The sequence below is a fragment of the Triturus cristatus genome, chromosome 5_2, assembly GCF_964204655.1.
Source record: "Triturus cristatus chromosome 5_2, aTriCri1.1, whole genome shotgun sequence".
NCBI lineage: Eukaryota > Metazoa > Chordata > Amphibia > Caudata > Salamandridae > Triturus > Triturus cristatus.
Genome location: NC_140588.1, coordinates 71,214,986 through 71,230,711, shown reverse-complemented (window position 1 = coordinate 71,230,711; position 15,726 = coordinate 71,214,986). Strand labels below are relative to the sequence as shown.

Here is a 15,726-nt window from a genome sequence, read left to right as displayed (position 1 = left end):
CTCATCAAACCTGTGTATAGACATTTACAATGTGTATGCTAGAGGTCTGCCAGGTGGTAAAAAGTCGGAGGTGGTATCAACACTTAACTCTCTTGTCGAGTCAAGATCTACCAACGTGTTCCCACTTGTAGCAGGTGACTTTAATACGACCTTCGAACCGTTGGGTCACTACGATTTGATCCTAACGGAGGAGGAGGACCTAAGATGGGGCATCCCGCAGCTCGAGACAATGATAGTAAGTAAATGGACTGAGGCTGCCCTGAATCTTAAGGGGTTCTGCCTGACCAACCAACTGAGGGCGGCAAATGGCAGGACAACGTCTGACAGGGCGCGGTGTAAAACCTTTGATAATGGTGTTAGGTCTAGCACCATAGATTATATCTTGGTCCATCTTGGGATGTGGCATGGCCTTGAGGACATGATGGTAAAACCTCGAATTGAAAGTGATCATAACCCATTAGTAGCCTATTTTAGATCAGGCATGGGAGAAAGATCGGAAGAAGTAATCGCTATGAAAGGTTTTGCTACAAGGCTCACAAATGATGAACGTCACCTTAAGTGGGAAAAAGTTTTGCAGCAACCTGATCTTGTGGGCAAGATACAAAGTAATCTGGATGAGGTGTTGACACTAATGGGGATGGATTGTAACAATAGCCAACCTCATTTAGATGTAGAGAATATACATACTACATTTTTTGCTAAACTCAAAAACTATTTTTGTGAACCAACTTTAGCACAACGGTCCTACAAAAGGAAGCAAGAGAATTGGTTTAATAATACCTGTAAACAAGCCCGGGAAGAACTAGGAACTGCGCTTAAATTAAAGGATTCGAATAAAATAAAGCAAGCTCGGAGCAATTATAAGAAGGTACAGTGGAAAGCTAAAAAGGAGTCGGAGGAGAGCGAATGGCAAGACCTTAAGGTAACATGTAGTGGAAAGAACCAAAAGAAGTTCTGGGACATTTTTAAATGGAAAAGGGGGGAAATTATAGAAAGTCCACACAATTGCGTTCCCCAGGACTCCTGGATAGAGTTTTTTAAATGTCAATATGCCAAGGACAGAGATGATAGTCCATTTCACCATGAATTCGGTTTCTATAGGGAGCCACCTTTTAGCAGTAAAGAGGTTGATAGAGCTCTTGATACTGTGAACTCGGGTCGGGCACCGGGTATGGATCTTATTCCTGCAGATGTGTTCGTACATGATAGACAGAGATGGCGCCTTTATATTACTTATTTGGCCAATGCTATTGCCCAGGGCATGGCCAAACCTCAATGCTGGAAAGGCGCTGAAATTGTCCCGATATATAAAAAAGGGGACAAGTCTTTGGCTAGCAACTATAGGCCTATCAGCTTTATAGATGCTATACAAAAAATCTTTGGACGGCTGGTCTTGGGCAAAATCCAGTCCTGGATGGAGGATGCCAATATTTTGAGCCCCCTACAGGCTGGTTTTCGCCCCAAGACCAGTACCATTGACCAGGTTTTTAGATTCCTAATATTGTACTGGAGGACAGTGGTATTAGACAAAGGCGTCCTGTACGCTGTGTTTGTCGACCTGCGGGCGGCATTTGATCTGGTCCCGCGCGGCAAACTGTGGCAAGTACTTCAGGAACTGGGGATGGCACCGGAGTTGCTGGCACTTGTCGTCCGCTTACATGAGGACAATTTCGCTCGGGTACGTTGGGGTAGACCGGGAGAGGCCACGGATTCTTTCCCCGTGGAACGGGGTGTGCGGCAGGGTTGTGTCCTGGCACCTACCCTGTTCTCACTCTTCGTTAACGGGGTGGCCGAGTTTCTCTCCTGGGTCCCCACAGATGCCCCTGCGTTGGCTGGAGCTCGTGTTCCGGTCCTCATGTTCGCGGATGACACTCTGCTGATTTCGAAAACTCCGAGTGGCCTCCAGCTTACCTTGCGGCACTTCGAAGAGTTTTGCCTATTACGTGGACTAGAAATTAATGTCGCAAAGACTAAGTTCATGGTGCTTAATGGTCCTAGACCCAATAAAGTGTATAGACCATTTAAAGGCGTAATTGCTATGAATGGATCCTCACTAGAACAGGTTGATGCATTCACATATCTGGGAGTAACTTTGCAGAAAAATATGTATTGGAATAATCATATAGATCTTTCACTATTGAAATACCAACAACAGACTGGTATTCTAATGAAACGATTTAAAACTTCGCAGTCTCAACCAATGGAGCCATTTCTAGAGATCTATACGATGAAGATTCGTAGCTCGGCCCTCTATGGGTCTGAGCTGTGGGGGCATGGCAAAAACCCACAGCGATTGAATGCCATGGAAAAGGAGTTTATTCGAAAAGCTGTTGGTGTTCCCCAGAGCACTCCCTTGCTACCCCTTTTTTGGGATCTTGGTTTAAAATCCATACAGGATGTAGCTTATCTACGTCCCTTGCTATATTGGCGTAGGGTGTGGACCACTAATGAGCTTAGTCACTATGCAATGGGCCTAAAGGAAATTATTGATAAAGATTCCTCCCACAAGATAGAATGGCTGAAATCTGTAAAATTATTACTTTATCGCATGGGACTGAGAGATCTATGGGACGACCCCTCTAATACAGCTTTCCCTTCAAAGGACTCTTTGAAAATCAGATATTGGGAGATGATCGGCTTGGAATTATTTAGCAAGGGGAGCTCATCTGCTTTAACTGACAGATTCTTGGAATTTAAGGTTAATGTCGGACTGGAATCATATTGGGGCTTAATTCAAGTACCGTCCGATCGTAAACTTTATTTCCAGTTCAGGATAGGTACACTCCCGGTACGCTCATTTACATCCCACTGGGCAGTGGGGTCTGAAAATAGGTGCCCAAAGTGTCTGGACAAGATCGAATCTACGAGTCATTTTGTCCTTTTTTGTCCGCTCTATACTATTCCACGCAAGAAATGGGTACTACCTGTTTGTCGATTGATGGGCATCCGAAGATATGAGGTAGCTATGGGAATCTTGTCTACTGATCCAAGCCCGACCATCTCTATTGCAATGTCAAAATATATAAAGTGGGCCTGGGCAATTCGGTTTAAATTGATTAAATGCCAAAGTGACTTTTCATTAGGCAATTGACTGGCTTGTTACATTATGCGGGTTGGTCTATCAATGTATCCTTACGTATTGATAATTTTATTTATATGCTGTTTTATAATGTGTTTTTTAAATGTACTTTTGGATTGAAATTATGTGTATACTGTTTTATGTCACTTTTACAACTCAATTGTTGAATAAAGTATTTGAACTGAACTGAAAATGTCTCCTTAAGATGGTGCCAGTTAGCAGGAAAAAGCACAAAGACTATATTGTAGTTAATTAAAGATAACATTGGAGTAATAAGGAACGCACCGAACTCCTCTTTATATCAGAAAGAAGAAAACAGCTGAGCAGACCAGGAGTGGAATCCAGAAGAAAATTAACTAAACCGCTAAACAAAAAATCAGGGACAAGAGAGTGAAAATCAATAAACAAGGGGGAATGAGATGGTTTGCGACACACCTTCCTCCATTTATTTATCTCAGTAGTACTTCTGAAAGATCTTTTTCTGTTGTACACATCAGGTCTGGCAATATCAGCTCTGTAACGCCAGACTTGAAAACTGCTCTTTACCAATCATCACTTTTTAACTTCAGTTTGATTTAGCAATATTCGAGAATAATGATGCATCTGAAATAACCAGGACGTTTGTGATCCTGTGTTTTGTGTAGTGATCCAAGACAAAATAAATAATTTAGGATTAATGTTAGCAGTGTAAGTAATGGGCACAAGTTTGTCATAATTGTCATTCTTTCATTGATTTCTGACAATATAATCTCAACGAAACGGCGTAGCAAAAACATATAAACTTACTACTTTTGGTATTCACAGAAGGTATTTAGTAGTAGTAAAGTTAAGATGTTGTCTTAAGTTTGACTTAAGACAAACTTAAGACACACTTAAGACACACTTAAGACAGACTTAAGACAGACCTATGACAAACTTAAGATAGACTTAAGACAGACGTAAGACAAAATCCTAACTTAAGTCTGTCTTAAATTTGTCTTAAGTCAAACTTAAGACAAAATCCCAACTTTACTACTACTAAATGCCTTCTGTGAATACAAAAAGTAGTAAGTTTAGGATTTTGTCTTAAGTTAGTTCTGTGAATCGGGCCCATTGCCTGCAACGTGTTGAACACATCTCCATCCTCTTTTAGTTTTAGCTTGTGGTGGTTGGCATGTGGCCTGTAAAAAGTGCAGAATATGCTTTATTAATCAAAAGTAGTTGAAGACCTGGACCCACAACTTTATAATCGTCCAGTTGCTGCTGCACATGATCTACCTCAACCACATAAATGAGTCATTGTACAGTTTGTATCTTGAGATTGCAGAAAATGGTAGACACAAGAAACCTTGATTTGATTCCAGGTGGCAGAAGAAATGTTTTTTTATTAAGGAAGAATGTTCTAGATTAAACATAATCGTATTTGGTAATCATTCTATTAATAAGGCGTTGAAGTTAAGAGAGTTACACAATTCATTTAGTGATAAACTCAAGATACAACTTCATGTCATTAAAACTTTATAACAAAAATTTACATTGGAGGTCTTTGTCCATCCAGGAGTTCCTTTGCAAGACTTTATTCAGCACAATAGTTGCTAAGATGTACCTGATACTAGCATACATGTGATTGTAAAAAGTGAGAAGCTTTTGCATAGCTGCTCCCTAGATGGAAATGCTGGCTTTTTTTAAGTGTCAAGAATACATTGACTTGTTTTTATGGATTTTGCTAAAAGAGCAGTTTTAAGAAAATGCATATTAGGGGTTAGCTCCTTTCACTGTCGAACCATCTGGGAGATTCTGATCGTAAAACTTGATGCCATGACCTCGCTTGATGCAACCAAACTGTTGCAGTAACTTTTCATGTCTGGATAGCTTGCAGCATCTTTTGATATTCGAATATAATCGGATTAGGCGCATCAAAAGTAAATATTGATTGCTGAAAGGTAGAGGAAAGAAAAGATTATGGCATTTTTATCCACACCCATCTCTATTTCAAGGCTACTCTAAATGTCAAGATAAGTTATTTCCACTCCTTTCTAACTCGAAATTAATTCTCTTTCCAGGCACACAGCAAGCTGCGTCAGGTTCCTGTTTCCAACAGCTATTTTCTCGCTCTAATTTGTAAGTACAACTCAATAATTATTATTTATTTGGCATGCTGGATAAACCACATAGTTCTAGGCACTATATCAACAAATGTTAGTATTACCTACATCATTGGTACTCATTCATTCAATTAAAGGCTGAGTCAACCCTGACAAGTTTTAAAACGATTATCTTTGGGTCTCTGACGAGGTGCTTAACACACACAACAATGTATGTAAGGCGTCAAAAGCCCCTCTTCTCTCATAAATGGACTACTGTAAAATGTTTTCAATAAAGGTAGGAAAATACATGCCATAATGTATACTACTTTTTTTTCACCTGACAAATAGCACTGTTCATTGCATATTAACACGCCTTTCATATTTCCCCTGCTGTTAGTAACAGTCTGAATATAGCTTGTCAAAGTGTCTACAGAGTTCTGCATTACCTTCCTTTGAAATGACTCCATCATTTTTATGGCTGCATGCAGTCTGTTTCTTACAAAGGAGGGACAGGGAGCCTAGTTAAGAGGTCTTGCACACTGGCTCCCGAGGAAGCACACGTCTAAAGGAGGTGTGCAATTCCTGCCTGGACGTGGGGGAAAGACAGGTCTTTCTTTGTGATGCCCTCACACACCCTGAGAGGTGGCATGCTTAATCATAGGACATTTGCCCCTCATCAGGCCGGCGCTGCAATGCTTGACGGGCTCCCGGAACCGGGGCTCTATGTCGGGGATCTTTTGAAGAAGAAGCCGTTTGGTGCGTGCGGGTGTGAGGGCTGGATTGTGCACAAGGGGCACAGGGGCACACGCACAGTTTTTAATCAGGCTAGAGCTACCTAATACATTAACATTTGATCTAGTAGGACTGCTCCAGACCTATTTTATTTATTTCACTCCCTTGTGCACTACCCAGCCCTCACACCAGCACGCACTGAATGGCTTCTTCTCCAAAAGATCCCTGGCAAAGAGCCCCAGTTCCGGGAGCCCATCAGGCATTGCAGTGCCGGCCTGACGAGGGGCAAACGCCCTATGAGGAAGCATGACACCTCTCGGGGTGTGTGAGGGCATCACAAAGAAAGACCTGTCTTTCCCCCACGTACAAACAGGAACTGCACACCCCCTTTCGACTTGTGCATACAGTATGTCCCTTATCTCTATATGTCGTTGTGCCTAACATAAGCTTATTGCTGTAGCACACAACAGGCATTGTCATACATTGTAAAATTCATGTGTTTTACTAATAAAAGGGAAATGATTTGCTCTCTGTGTGAGACTCTGAGAGCTACTCCACACACAAACACTAAAGGAATGCTGGCCGTCCAAACCGTTGATCAGTGTAAAAACGATTGCCCTCTGGACTAAATTAAAGCTCAGTGTCCAACCTAGTGTCCAGGTCAGGCAAATTAATGTAAACTTTATTATCAGAGTTACCCCGGTGCACCTCAGAGGGACATAAGGCTTGCTTTCCACACCTTCGACCTCTGAATTATCCATGAAATCGGAGTTGACAAACAATCACAAAGAGAGCTATGTGCATCTAAAGAAAAGATACTCTCTAGAGCCATACAAAGAAAACAATTCTCCACCAATGAGGTTCCTTGCTGCTAAATCTTTTCTGAACTGGAAGACAAATAGAGTCCCTACATATCTAGAATGGCACAATAAAATGATCCTTACCAGGAAATTTGAAGAGGCCTATGCTAAAAGGGTTGATGCAACTAAAAGGTTTAAGCGAGTTTGGAGTTTTATGGAACAACTAGAGAAGGACTTGTAGTGCTGCTATGATGGAGTCTACTTATGATTATAGAGCATGGACGGAGGATGGCATAGGAGATAAATGGAAACACTTGATTTTTGCTGGGTGGGATCAAGGCGATAGATGTTTATCTTTTTTTCTGTTTTATGTAATGTCACAAAGTGCAATCTACTCTAGTCATTATCTTTCTTTAAGGGCGGGTCCCTGTCTTGTATCTTATGTAGTATGGAGTCTACTCTATTGTATCAGAATTATTATTATCCACCTTTTATTATTTATGATGTTATGATGTAATGAATTATTCTTATTCTTTCTGCTCAATAAAAAAAGAGAGCTATGTGCATAAATAGGCTCCGTTGCAGATTAAAGTCTAACTCAAGGCAAACAAATCCATAATATGGCATTTGTAATACGACTGCAAGTCTTGTAGGGGTAGTTCTCCTCTAGATCTAGAATCTGATGTAAATAATGGGAAGGTGGGTTAGTGCCTAAGGCCATATGAACTGACTTTTTCAAATATAGGGCTTCAATGTATGAAGCAATAACTCTGACATATTGCTGTCACGTGGCTTCGATAATAATGAGCTCTACAAAGAAAAGACATCTATTTTCTGTATTCTCCCCATTTTCTTTCCTCTGGGCATCGCCTACATTTTAGCTGGGCAGTGGCTGTCGTCTGCTATCTACTATCCAGGCCTAGTCATATTCTCCTTTTAGGGGATAGGCATTTTTATTTAGAAATTGCAATAACTGTCCTTCTGATAAGATGACTTCTGAGTGGAGGTCTTGTGAAGCAAGAGAGAAGTACTTATTTGTCCTACTTGCTCCTAAGGAACGTCCTGTAAATCTAGGTTTCATTTTTACCTCCTTCTTTGGATAGGAATAACTATCACAACCAAATGTGTAGCGTTCAGATAATGTCGGCTGAAGTGAAGTTGGAGTTGCCTAACTGTTAATGGAGTTAGTAATCAATCATATTAGTTATGAGATATGAAACCTGTTCTACCCAAGCTCAGCTGCAGTGCATTCCAAATTGATAAACATTTCTATCTGGAATCATCTTCCCCTCAGACTTTAAGGCTGCCATTATCACAAAATGCTGTCTCAAATGATTGAACGCACAGCACCTACGTTGAGGAAGAGTGCCCTGATGCCAGCCGAATGGACTTCTGTTGTAAATATCATCTCTTGCAACTTTCTTCATTTAGAAGATAAGCCAATGAGTCTCAATGGAAACGTCCTCCAGGGGGTCTGCACCAAGTGTACCTACACACTTTCAAAGCTCAGCAGTCTGAATTGGGAAGGCTGCAACCAAGCTGCAGGGCAAAGGAATGCTCTGCACATTTGAGACAAGGACTCACCGTTTTGAATTTTTAGTGCATTTAATTCTGGAATAATATTGATGCCATAAAGCATGTACTCAAGCCAGAAAAAACATAACTTGCTGAAATACTGGAATTGTAAAGCCTTGGGACTTAAGACTGACTAGATCTCATCTTCAACGGCTGACTTAAAATGCCCTGCTTGACGCATTTCAAAGACAGAATTTATGTACTGCCGTAGAATTCCAGGGTGGCTGCCAGAGATTGCTGGTAAAGGTGTCCTCATACTCCACTTGAACATCTGCTGCCAGCATTTCCCTCAAAGATTGGCAACACCAGTCTCCTGCGGACCAATTTTAGTGAAGGGGGTCTAAAGCCAGCAAGTGAAGCCCTCCAGCCACCAAGGAATTTCCTTTAAGGCTGGAGGCAATAGCTGATGACTGCCTGCAAGATTTCCAATTGGCCTTGGCATTCGCTGTGGACCTGTAAGCTAACTTCTGGGAAACTGGGTAACTGAAAGATGTGGACTGCAATCGAAGTAGCAAGTCCTAAAGATTTGAATACATTTCGTCATGATACTATTACTAACAGAATTTGTTCAAAAACATCGGATTTGGTGAACATCTTCAGTTGAAGGATAGAGTTCAACCTGCAATAATCCTGATACCTCTTCCAAAAGCAGACCCCGCCTCAGCAGGCTCAGGTTTGCAAATTTTCTACTTGCTGGTTTTCAGTGTGAAGTTTCAGGCTGCAACAGGAGCACCAGATCATCAATTTTATATTATTGGCCATTGCTGAACAAAGCGTTCAGTTTACTATGTTTGTAATAGTTGTCCTCCAGGAAGTTTCAAGAGCACAAGGTAAAAATGCTGAGCTGGACCAACTATGAAAACTGGTATCCAGACTATCCAACTGACCAGTTCAGCCACCAGATTCTTGGTTTTATTTAACCATATGGTCTCAAGGTTCCCATTGGATAATTTTGAATTCTATTTTCTCCAGTGCTTACTATGAAAAGCTTTTGATTTCAATGCACCATTTGATTTATTCATCCACTTTTTCATTTTTTGATACTTTTTTATTCACTTAGTGTTGTTTGGCTAATTGTTGCACATGCACTAATTTCTTATCATTGTGGAATGACTTGCTGCTTGAGCTAAATAACCAAAAAAGAGTCAGTTTATCTTTGTGGATCAAATAGTTTGTGCCTTGAGAGAGTTTAGTGAAGTCTGACAAAAAAACTGTGACATCTCGACCTCAAAGCCAAATTCTCTGATTACCTACAATCTCAACCTCACTAGTTGTCAATAATGTTTCAATATCTTGGACAATGCACCTATTAATCTACTTCCTACTAAAACCTAAAAATCTACATGTTACATCATACAACATTTATAGAGTGCAGGTACACCAAAAAGGTTTTTTGCCGCTGAGGTAATAGGAGGCGTTAACTAGTGTTATAATTTGCTGTATGTTTGTTTAAGCAGCCAGGTTTTTAAGAGTTTTCAGAACCTTGCATAATTGGCTGTAGATCTAATGTCATGAGGGAAGGAGTTTCCTGTATGGGGCCAATCACTGACAATCTAGCTCCACCCAGCCACTTTCTCTTAAATCTTGGTACTGTTAAAAGGTTCAGCTGGGCCGATCTGAGATTAAGGGTATAGCGCTCAATTTTTCAGGACATACAGGTCGCGATTTTGTCGTGGAGTGATTTACAAACAGTGCAGCCTGTTTTGAAGATGGCACTTGAGCTACTGGAAGCCAGTGTAGCTTTTCCATCGGTGGTTTTGTGTGGCAGTTGTCTAAAGACCAGCCTATCTGCTTAATGTTGTGCTATCTGTTGCCTGTGGTTGAGGGCTATTGGAAGTCTCAGATAGAGAGCATTTGATTAGTCTATCTGGGACTTGACTAAGGCAATATTGATTTGGATGGTGGCTTTAAAAGTAAAATATTTCCTGATTCTTCTACGTTGGCGAAAGCTTGAGGAAATCACTGCTCCTAAGACTTTTTACAGCTTTCGTGGGCATGGGGAGAATACCATCTCAGGAGGCTATCTCAGGAGGGATTCCATTGGATGATCTTCTTGTTTGTAATAACAATCTCAGTTTTGTCTAAGTTCAGCTTCAACTGATGGCTGTTCATCCAATCATGAATATATAGCTTAGTGTTTCGGAGAAACTCCATTGATTACGAGGTGTTATCGATGGTGAAAAGCAGCTGCATATCATCAGTGTAGTTATATATTTTCACCTTCTGCTGCTAAAGGCAATGTATCAGAGGGTGGATGTAAAGATTAAAAAGATGTCGGGATAGGGATGATCATTGTGGTACTCCACAATTTAGTTGGACCTTGTAAGAACAAAAGGGGAAGAGATGGGCACATTGGGAACAGTCTTTAAGAAAGGATTTCATCCAGTCCAGAGCAAAACCCTGCGGTCCATCAGGGTTGCGTGGTTGACTGTGTCGAAGGCCGCAGATAGGACCAGTGCCTGAGAAATGCCTGTCTGCTTTTTCTCTCTTATCATCAAACTACAGGGAGAATAGTTGTTTCTGTTGAGTGGGCCGGCTGAAAGTCTGCAGGGTAGGGTTCAAGAAATTTAGAGTGCTTTAAGAAGGAGCAGAGATACTGCTCCACATGGGTCTCTAGTAGTTTGGCTAGATAGGGGAGAAGAGAAATTGGTGAATACTTTATCAAAATTGCAGGTTCTCTCCAGGTTTTTTGAGGAGTGTTCTTACTGTGAAAGAGGGAAATCCAGAGTTTCTCTGAGTGAGTCACAGAAACTCTCACCAAAGAAATGGGTTCTGGGAAGACAGAAAGAGAAAATAAATTGTAAGTTATTGTTTTTTGAGTGGAGGGGAATACATTTGAACAGGCCAGTCTGTCAATAGAGAGAATTTTCTAAACTGCTTCGTGATTGCCAGTTCAAGCTGCCAGTTACTTGGAGCAAGGTGCTATTAATGACAAACAGTATCAAACTTGAATTCAATTATGAGAACACCTGAGCTTATTGTGTTTGCAAGTGTAGGAAAATATGTAAGGCTAGCCTTCATTTTGCTAATTTCTGTCCCATTCCATTGAGGCAGTCACATGACTTTTTATTAAAATGCTGCAATATTATTCGAAAGACTTCAACTATGTAAAGGCTATGTCCTATATCCTCCTATTCAATCAGAAGGCAAGCCAGCAAGCCCTTGGAGTCCCTTTGGTTCTGGGTTGGAGAGATGCAGGTCCTGCCCTTCTCACTCCCAGGCAAGAGAGCATCTTGCAGCAGGTCAGCACAACAAAGCAGGAGTCCAGCAGAGTAGCAGTCCTTGTAGCAGCACAGCAGTCCTCTTGCTAGCAGAGAATCCACAGGTCCAGAAGTGTACTGAGACGGTGATGTGTTTGAGGTCCAGTATTTATACACAATTGTGCCTTTGAAGTGGGGAAGACTTTAAAGAGAGGCCTTTGAAGTGCACAGACTCCCTGTCCTTCCTGCCCTGGCTCTAGACTCACTACCGGGGGGTATGCAGCCCTTTGTGTGGCGACAGGACACAGATTATTCAGGTGTAAATGTCAACTCCTCCCTCCCATCCTGCCCTGGATGGCCCATCAGAGTGTGGAAGGCCTATCAGTCACACCTAAGCTCACTGTTTGTATGGCTCTCTAGTGAAACTGCACCAATCCCTACTGTCTCCCACCCGTGTATTCAAAGATAGGCCGTAGGCACTAAATGTCTAAAGTAAGAAAATGCCATCTTTCTATAAGTGGCATTTCAGAATTACATTTTAAAATATGACTTCACCATAAATTGTGATTTTAGATTGTGATTCGAGAGACAGATGTAATAAGGTAATACTAATGTTATCCTATGGAAGAGGTAGGCTTTGTGGTACTGAAAAATAAATTTGAGTTTTTCACTACCAGGACATGGAAAACCTAAAAGTACATTTCCTACTTTTTAACAACAATGCACCCTGGCCTTGGGCTGTCGATGGCCTACCTCAGGAGTGACCTATATGCATTAAAAAGTAAGGTTTGGGCCAGACAAGAGATTTAACTTGCTGGGTTGACATGGCAGCTTACAACTGCACACACAATCTCTTGAATGGCAGGCCTGAGACAAGTTTAAGGCTACTTAAATGGGTGGCACAATCAGTGGTGCAGGCCCTCTAGTAGCGTTTAATTTACAGACCCCGAGTACATGTAGTGCACTTTACTAGGGACTTAATTAAATATGCCAATTGTGGATAAGACAATGTTCCCATATTCTAAGCAGAGAGCACATGCACTTGAGCATTGGTTAGCTGTGGTAAAGTGCACAGAGTCCTAAAGCCAACAAAAACGAATTCAGCAAAAAGGGGAGGAGGAAGGCAAAAGGTTTGGGGTGACCCTGCAGATGGGCAGGTCCACAGTGATACAAAAATATTGTGATGCAGGAATATAATTGTCATGACTATCTATTTTTCCAGGTAATTAATATCGTATTTCAAGAATATTGCTTTTGTTAATATAGTTTGCAAAAGTACTGTTGTAAACAATATAGATTTTTAATTATCTTAATGTGTTTTAGTTCATATATTAATTTAAGTTAATATTGTTTATATTTTTTAATAATATTTTGAAATATAGTTCGGAATTTTAAGTGATTAATAATTTTTGATTTAGTTGTTAATAGTAATTTATAATGTTGTTGCAGGTCGCTAGGTTTTTAGGGGTACAGGGTGGGAAGTTAATTAAGCATAATTAATTAACAATAAATTACTAATCTATTATTAACTATTTAACTGATTATAAGTTATATAAATTGTGTAACTATATTGTTTAGGTATATTTTAGGCGTGGGCTGCTGGGTTTGTAGGGGTATAGGGTGGGAAGTTTAGTCATTGACAATTAATAATTTAATGTTACTTGTTAAATGGTTATTAATTATGTAAATTGTTTTATTATATTTTCTAAGTTATCTATTTAGTGAGGGCTGCAAGGTTTGTACTAATTAACAATTAATTTATCAATAATGATGTAATTGATTAATAGTTATGTTAATTGTGTTATACTTAAATAGTTTAGTTATATTTCATGTGTGAACTACTAGGTTTGTGGGGGATAGTATGGAAGGTTCATTAAGTAATAAATAGCCATTTGTTCAATTAATCATTAATTATTAAATTAACAATCATGTACATTGTTTAATTGTTTTTCATTTTTATATCTGTGAATGTTTTTGGCTAATTAGTAATGTTCATATTATAAGTATAGTTTTATATTTGATGTTAATTAATAGGGTTGTTCAAATACATAATGTGTACACAGAGTGTAGTGAAAATCATAACTTTAATATTTCTGAAGTTCACTGCTTTTTCCTGGAGTGGGAATAGTAAATGTATTCCTTCCAAAGTCCAATGCTTTCCCTACTATTGCACAGACTGGAGTCAGAAGAGTATATTTAAACAGTCGAAGTACAATATTTCCCCTACTGCTGCACAGACTGGAGTGGGAAATGTAAAACGTACCCCTTCGAAGTCCAACGCTTTTCCTACTGTTGCACTGACTGGAGTGCGATCAGTAAATCTGACCTTTTCAACGTTCAACACTTTCCCTACTGTTGCACAGACCTGAGTGGGACTAGTAAATCTTACCATTCTGAAGTCCAATGTTTTCCCTACTTTTGCATAAACTGGAGTGGGAATAATAAACTTACCCTTCCAAAGTCCAATGCTTTCTCTACTGTAGCACAGACTAGAGTGGGAATAAAAAATGTAACCCCTACGAAGTCTAATGCTGTCCCTGCTGTTGCAAAAACTGGAGTGGGAATAGTATATCTGTTATTCCCAGACTTGAATATTTTTCTTAATACTGTTTAAATATATATATTATTATTACTTGCTTAATTATGTTATTTTTTTATATGTATATACATATATATTTTAAATTTTTTTTAATAATATTTCTAGTTCATGATTGTATAGTTTTTTTTATATTTAAATGATTTGATAATTTATTTAATGTTTTGCAGTCGATTTGTTAATATGTTTTATGATATATATATATATATGTGTGTGTGTGTGTGTGTGTGTGTTCCACCAAGGCATTTCAGGACGCACACGCAGCTGATTCAAATCAGAAGGTTTATTTCACAGGGCATACCAACATTTCATTTCTGTCTAAAAATCGGGTGCAAACGCGTTTCGAGGTAGAAAGCCTCTTCTTCTTGGGCAGCTTGACTGAATGTTCATGGAGTGCTCTGCATACCGTTTTATAACCCCGCCCCAATGGGCGTTGCTTGGTGCTTGATTCATGATCGAGGCATGCTGGGAATAGTAGTCCGTTCCCTTGAGTGCATTACACCCTCAGTGGGTTCCATGGCATTCTCCATGCAGCTAAAGTATTACCCTATAGTAGGAGTCCAGAATAAGTATTACCCCATACTTGAGCCTTAGCAAGGCACCGCAATGTGAACACATTGTACGTTACTGCAGGGCTTGGACTGTTAAGTCCATACCCTACAGGCACTGGGGGTTCATGCATTGCCCCCCTGCATGAATTCCCTAGTGCAGAGGTAACAGGGGGCACTGTAGGGTCCCCTTTGTTTCCTCATGCCACAGTTTTCATGGCGGGCTCACCACCATGAGAACTGTGGAGGTGAGGAAACTCCTAATATGCTTGGTGGTGCTGCAGCACCGCCGCCAGCATATTAAAGGCCTCAGGCCACTGCAAGACCACCAGGGGTCGCAGACTCCTGCCGGCAGCAGCGGTCCTCTGGCGGTCTAACTGCTCTACTTGTAATAGGGCGGTTGGACCACTGGTGCGGCTATAGCCACAATGGCATCATGGGTTTGGTGGTCCATCAGGCCACCAAAATCATAATAAGGCCCTAAAACTGATGAACTTTGAGGTCTAGCAAGCACTGTAAAACTGCCTCACTTCTTGATGTCTATTTGTTTCTGCAAAGCACATTTAAATCATAAATGGTTTATTGGTGCTGAATTGTGGCTGGAAAAAGTGAAGAGGTGATTAGTTTGCAAACATTGATAGCTCATGTAACAATCATTCACCTATGGGGTTGTGGCTATTTGTTTAACACCCACTAAATCAAACAGTATTTCACTCAAGGAAAACTGATTTCTAGCTATGGTTATAGATTATATGATAAAAAAAGCGAATGAATATATTCGGTCCACTCTCCAAAGCTTGAATAAGGCTCTTGTGTTTGAGGAAAAATAATATTAATAGTCCCTGCGCTAGGCAAAATTGTGCTAGGCAAAACCAGTTACCTTTGTCTTTGTTTACTATACAACAATCAGCAGTATAAAATCAGATTGATTTTCTTTTTAAAAGAGTTGTTATGGGATTAGGATTTCTTTGTTTAAAATAACTCTTTTAAAACTATTGTAAGGGTGATGTGTTTAAACTTTAATTATCAATTTCTCCAATTTGCTCTGGTGCAAAAACTTTCTGTAGTATTGACTGGTGCAAAATCTCTTTGCTTCAACAAGTATCGAGCAAATTAAAAATGATGCAAAT

General features: G+C 40.1%; 1 protein-coding gene across 1 annotated transcript in view; it reads left to right on the top strand.

Annotated features, from left to right (window-relative positions):
• LOC146822677 (uncharacterized) overlaps window positions 1–15,726 on the top strand; it is a 915,078-nt gene that overhangs the window by 221,859 nt on the left and 677,493 nt on the right. Inside the window, exon 3 of the mRNA XM_085606263.1 lies at window positions 5,122–5,179. Within this exon, the coding sequence (XP_085462389.1) occupies window positions 5,122–5,179 (58 nt within the window). The remainder of the gene's footprint in view (window positions 1–5,121; window positions 5,180–15,726) is intronic.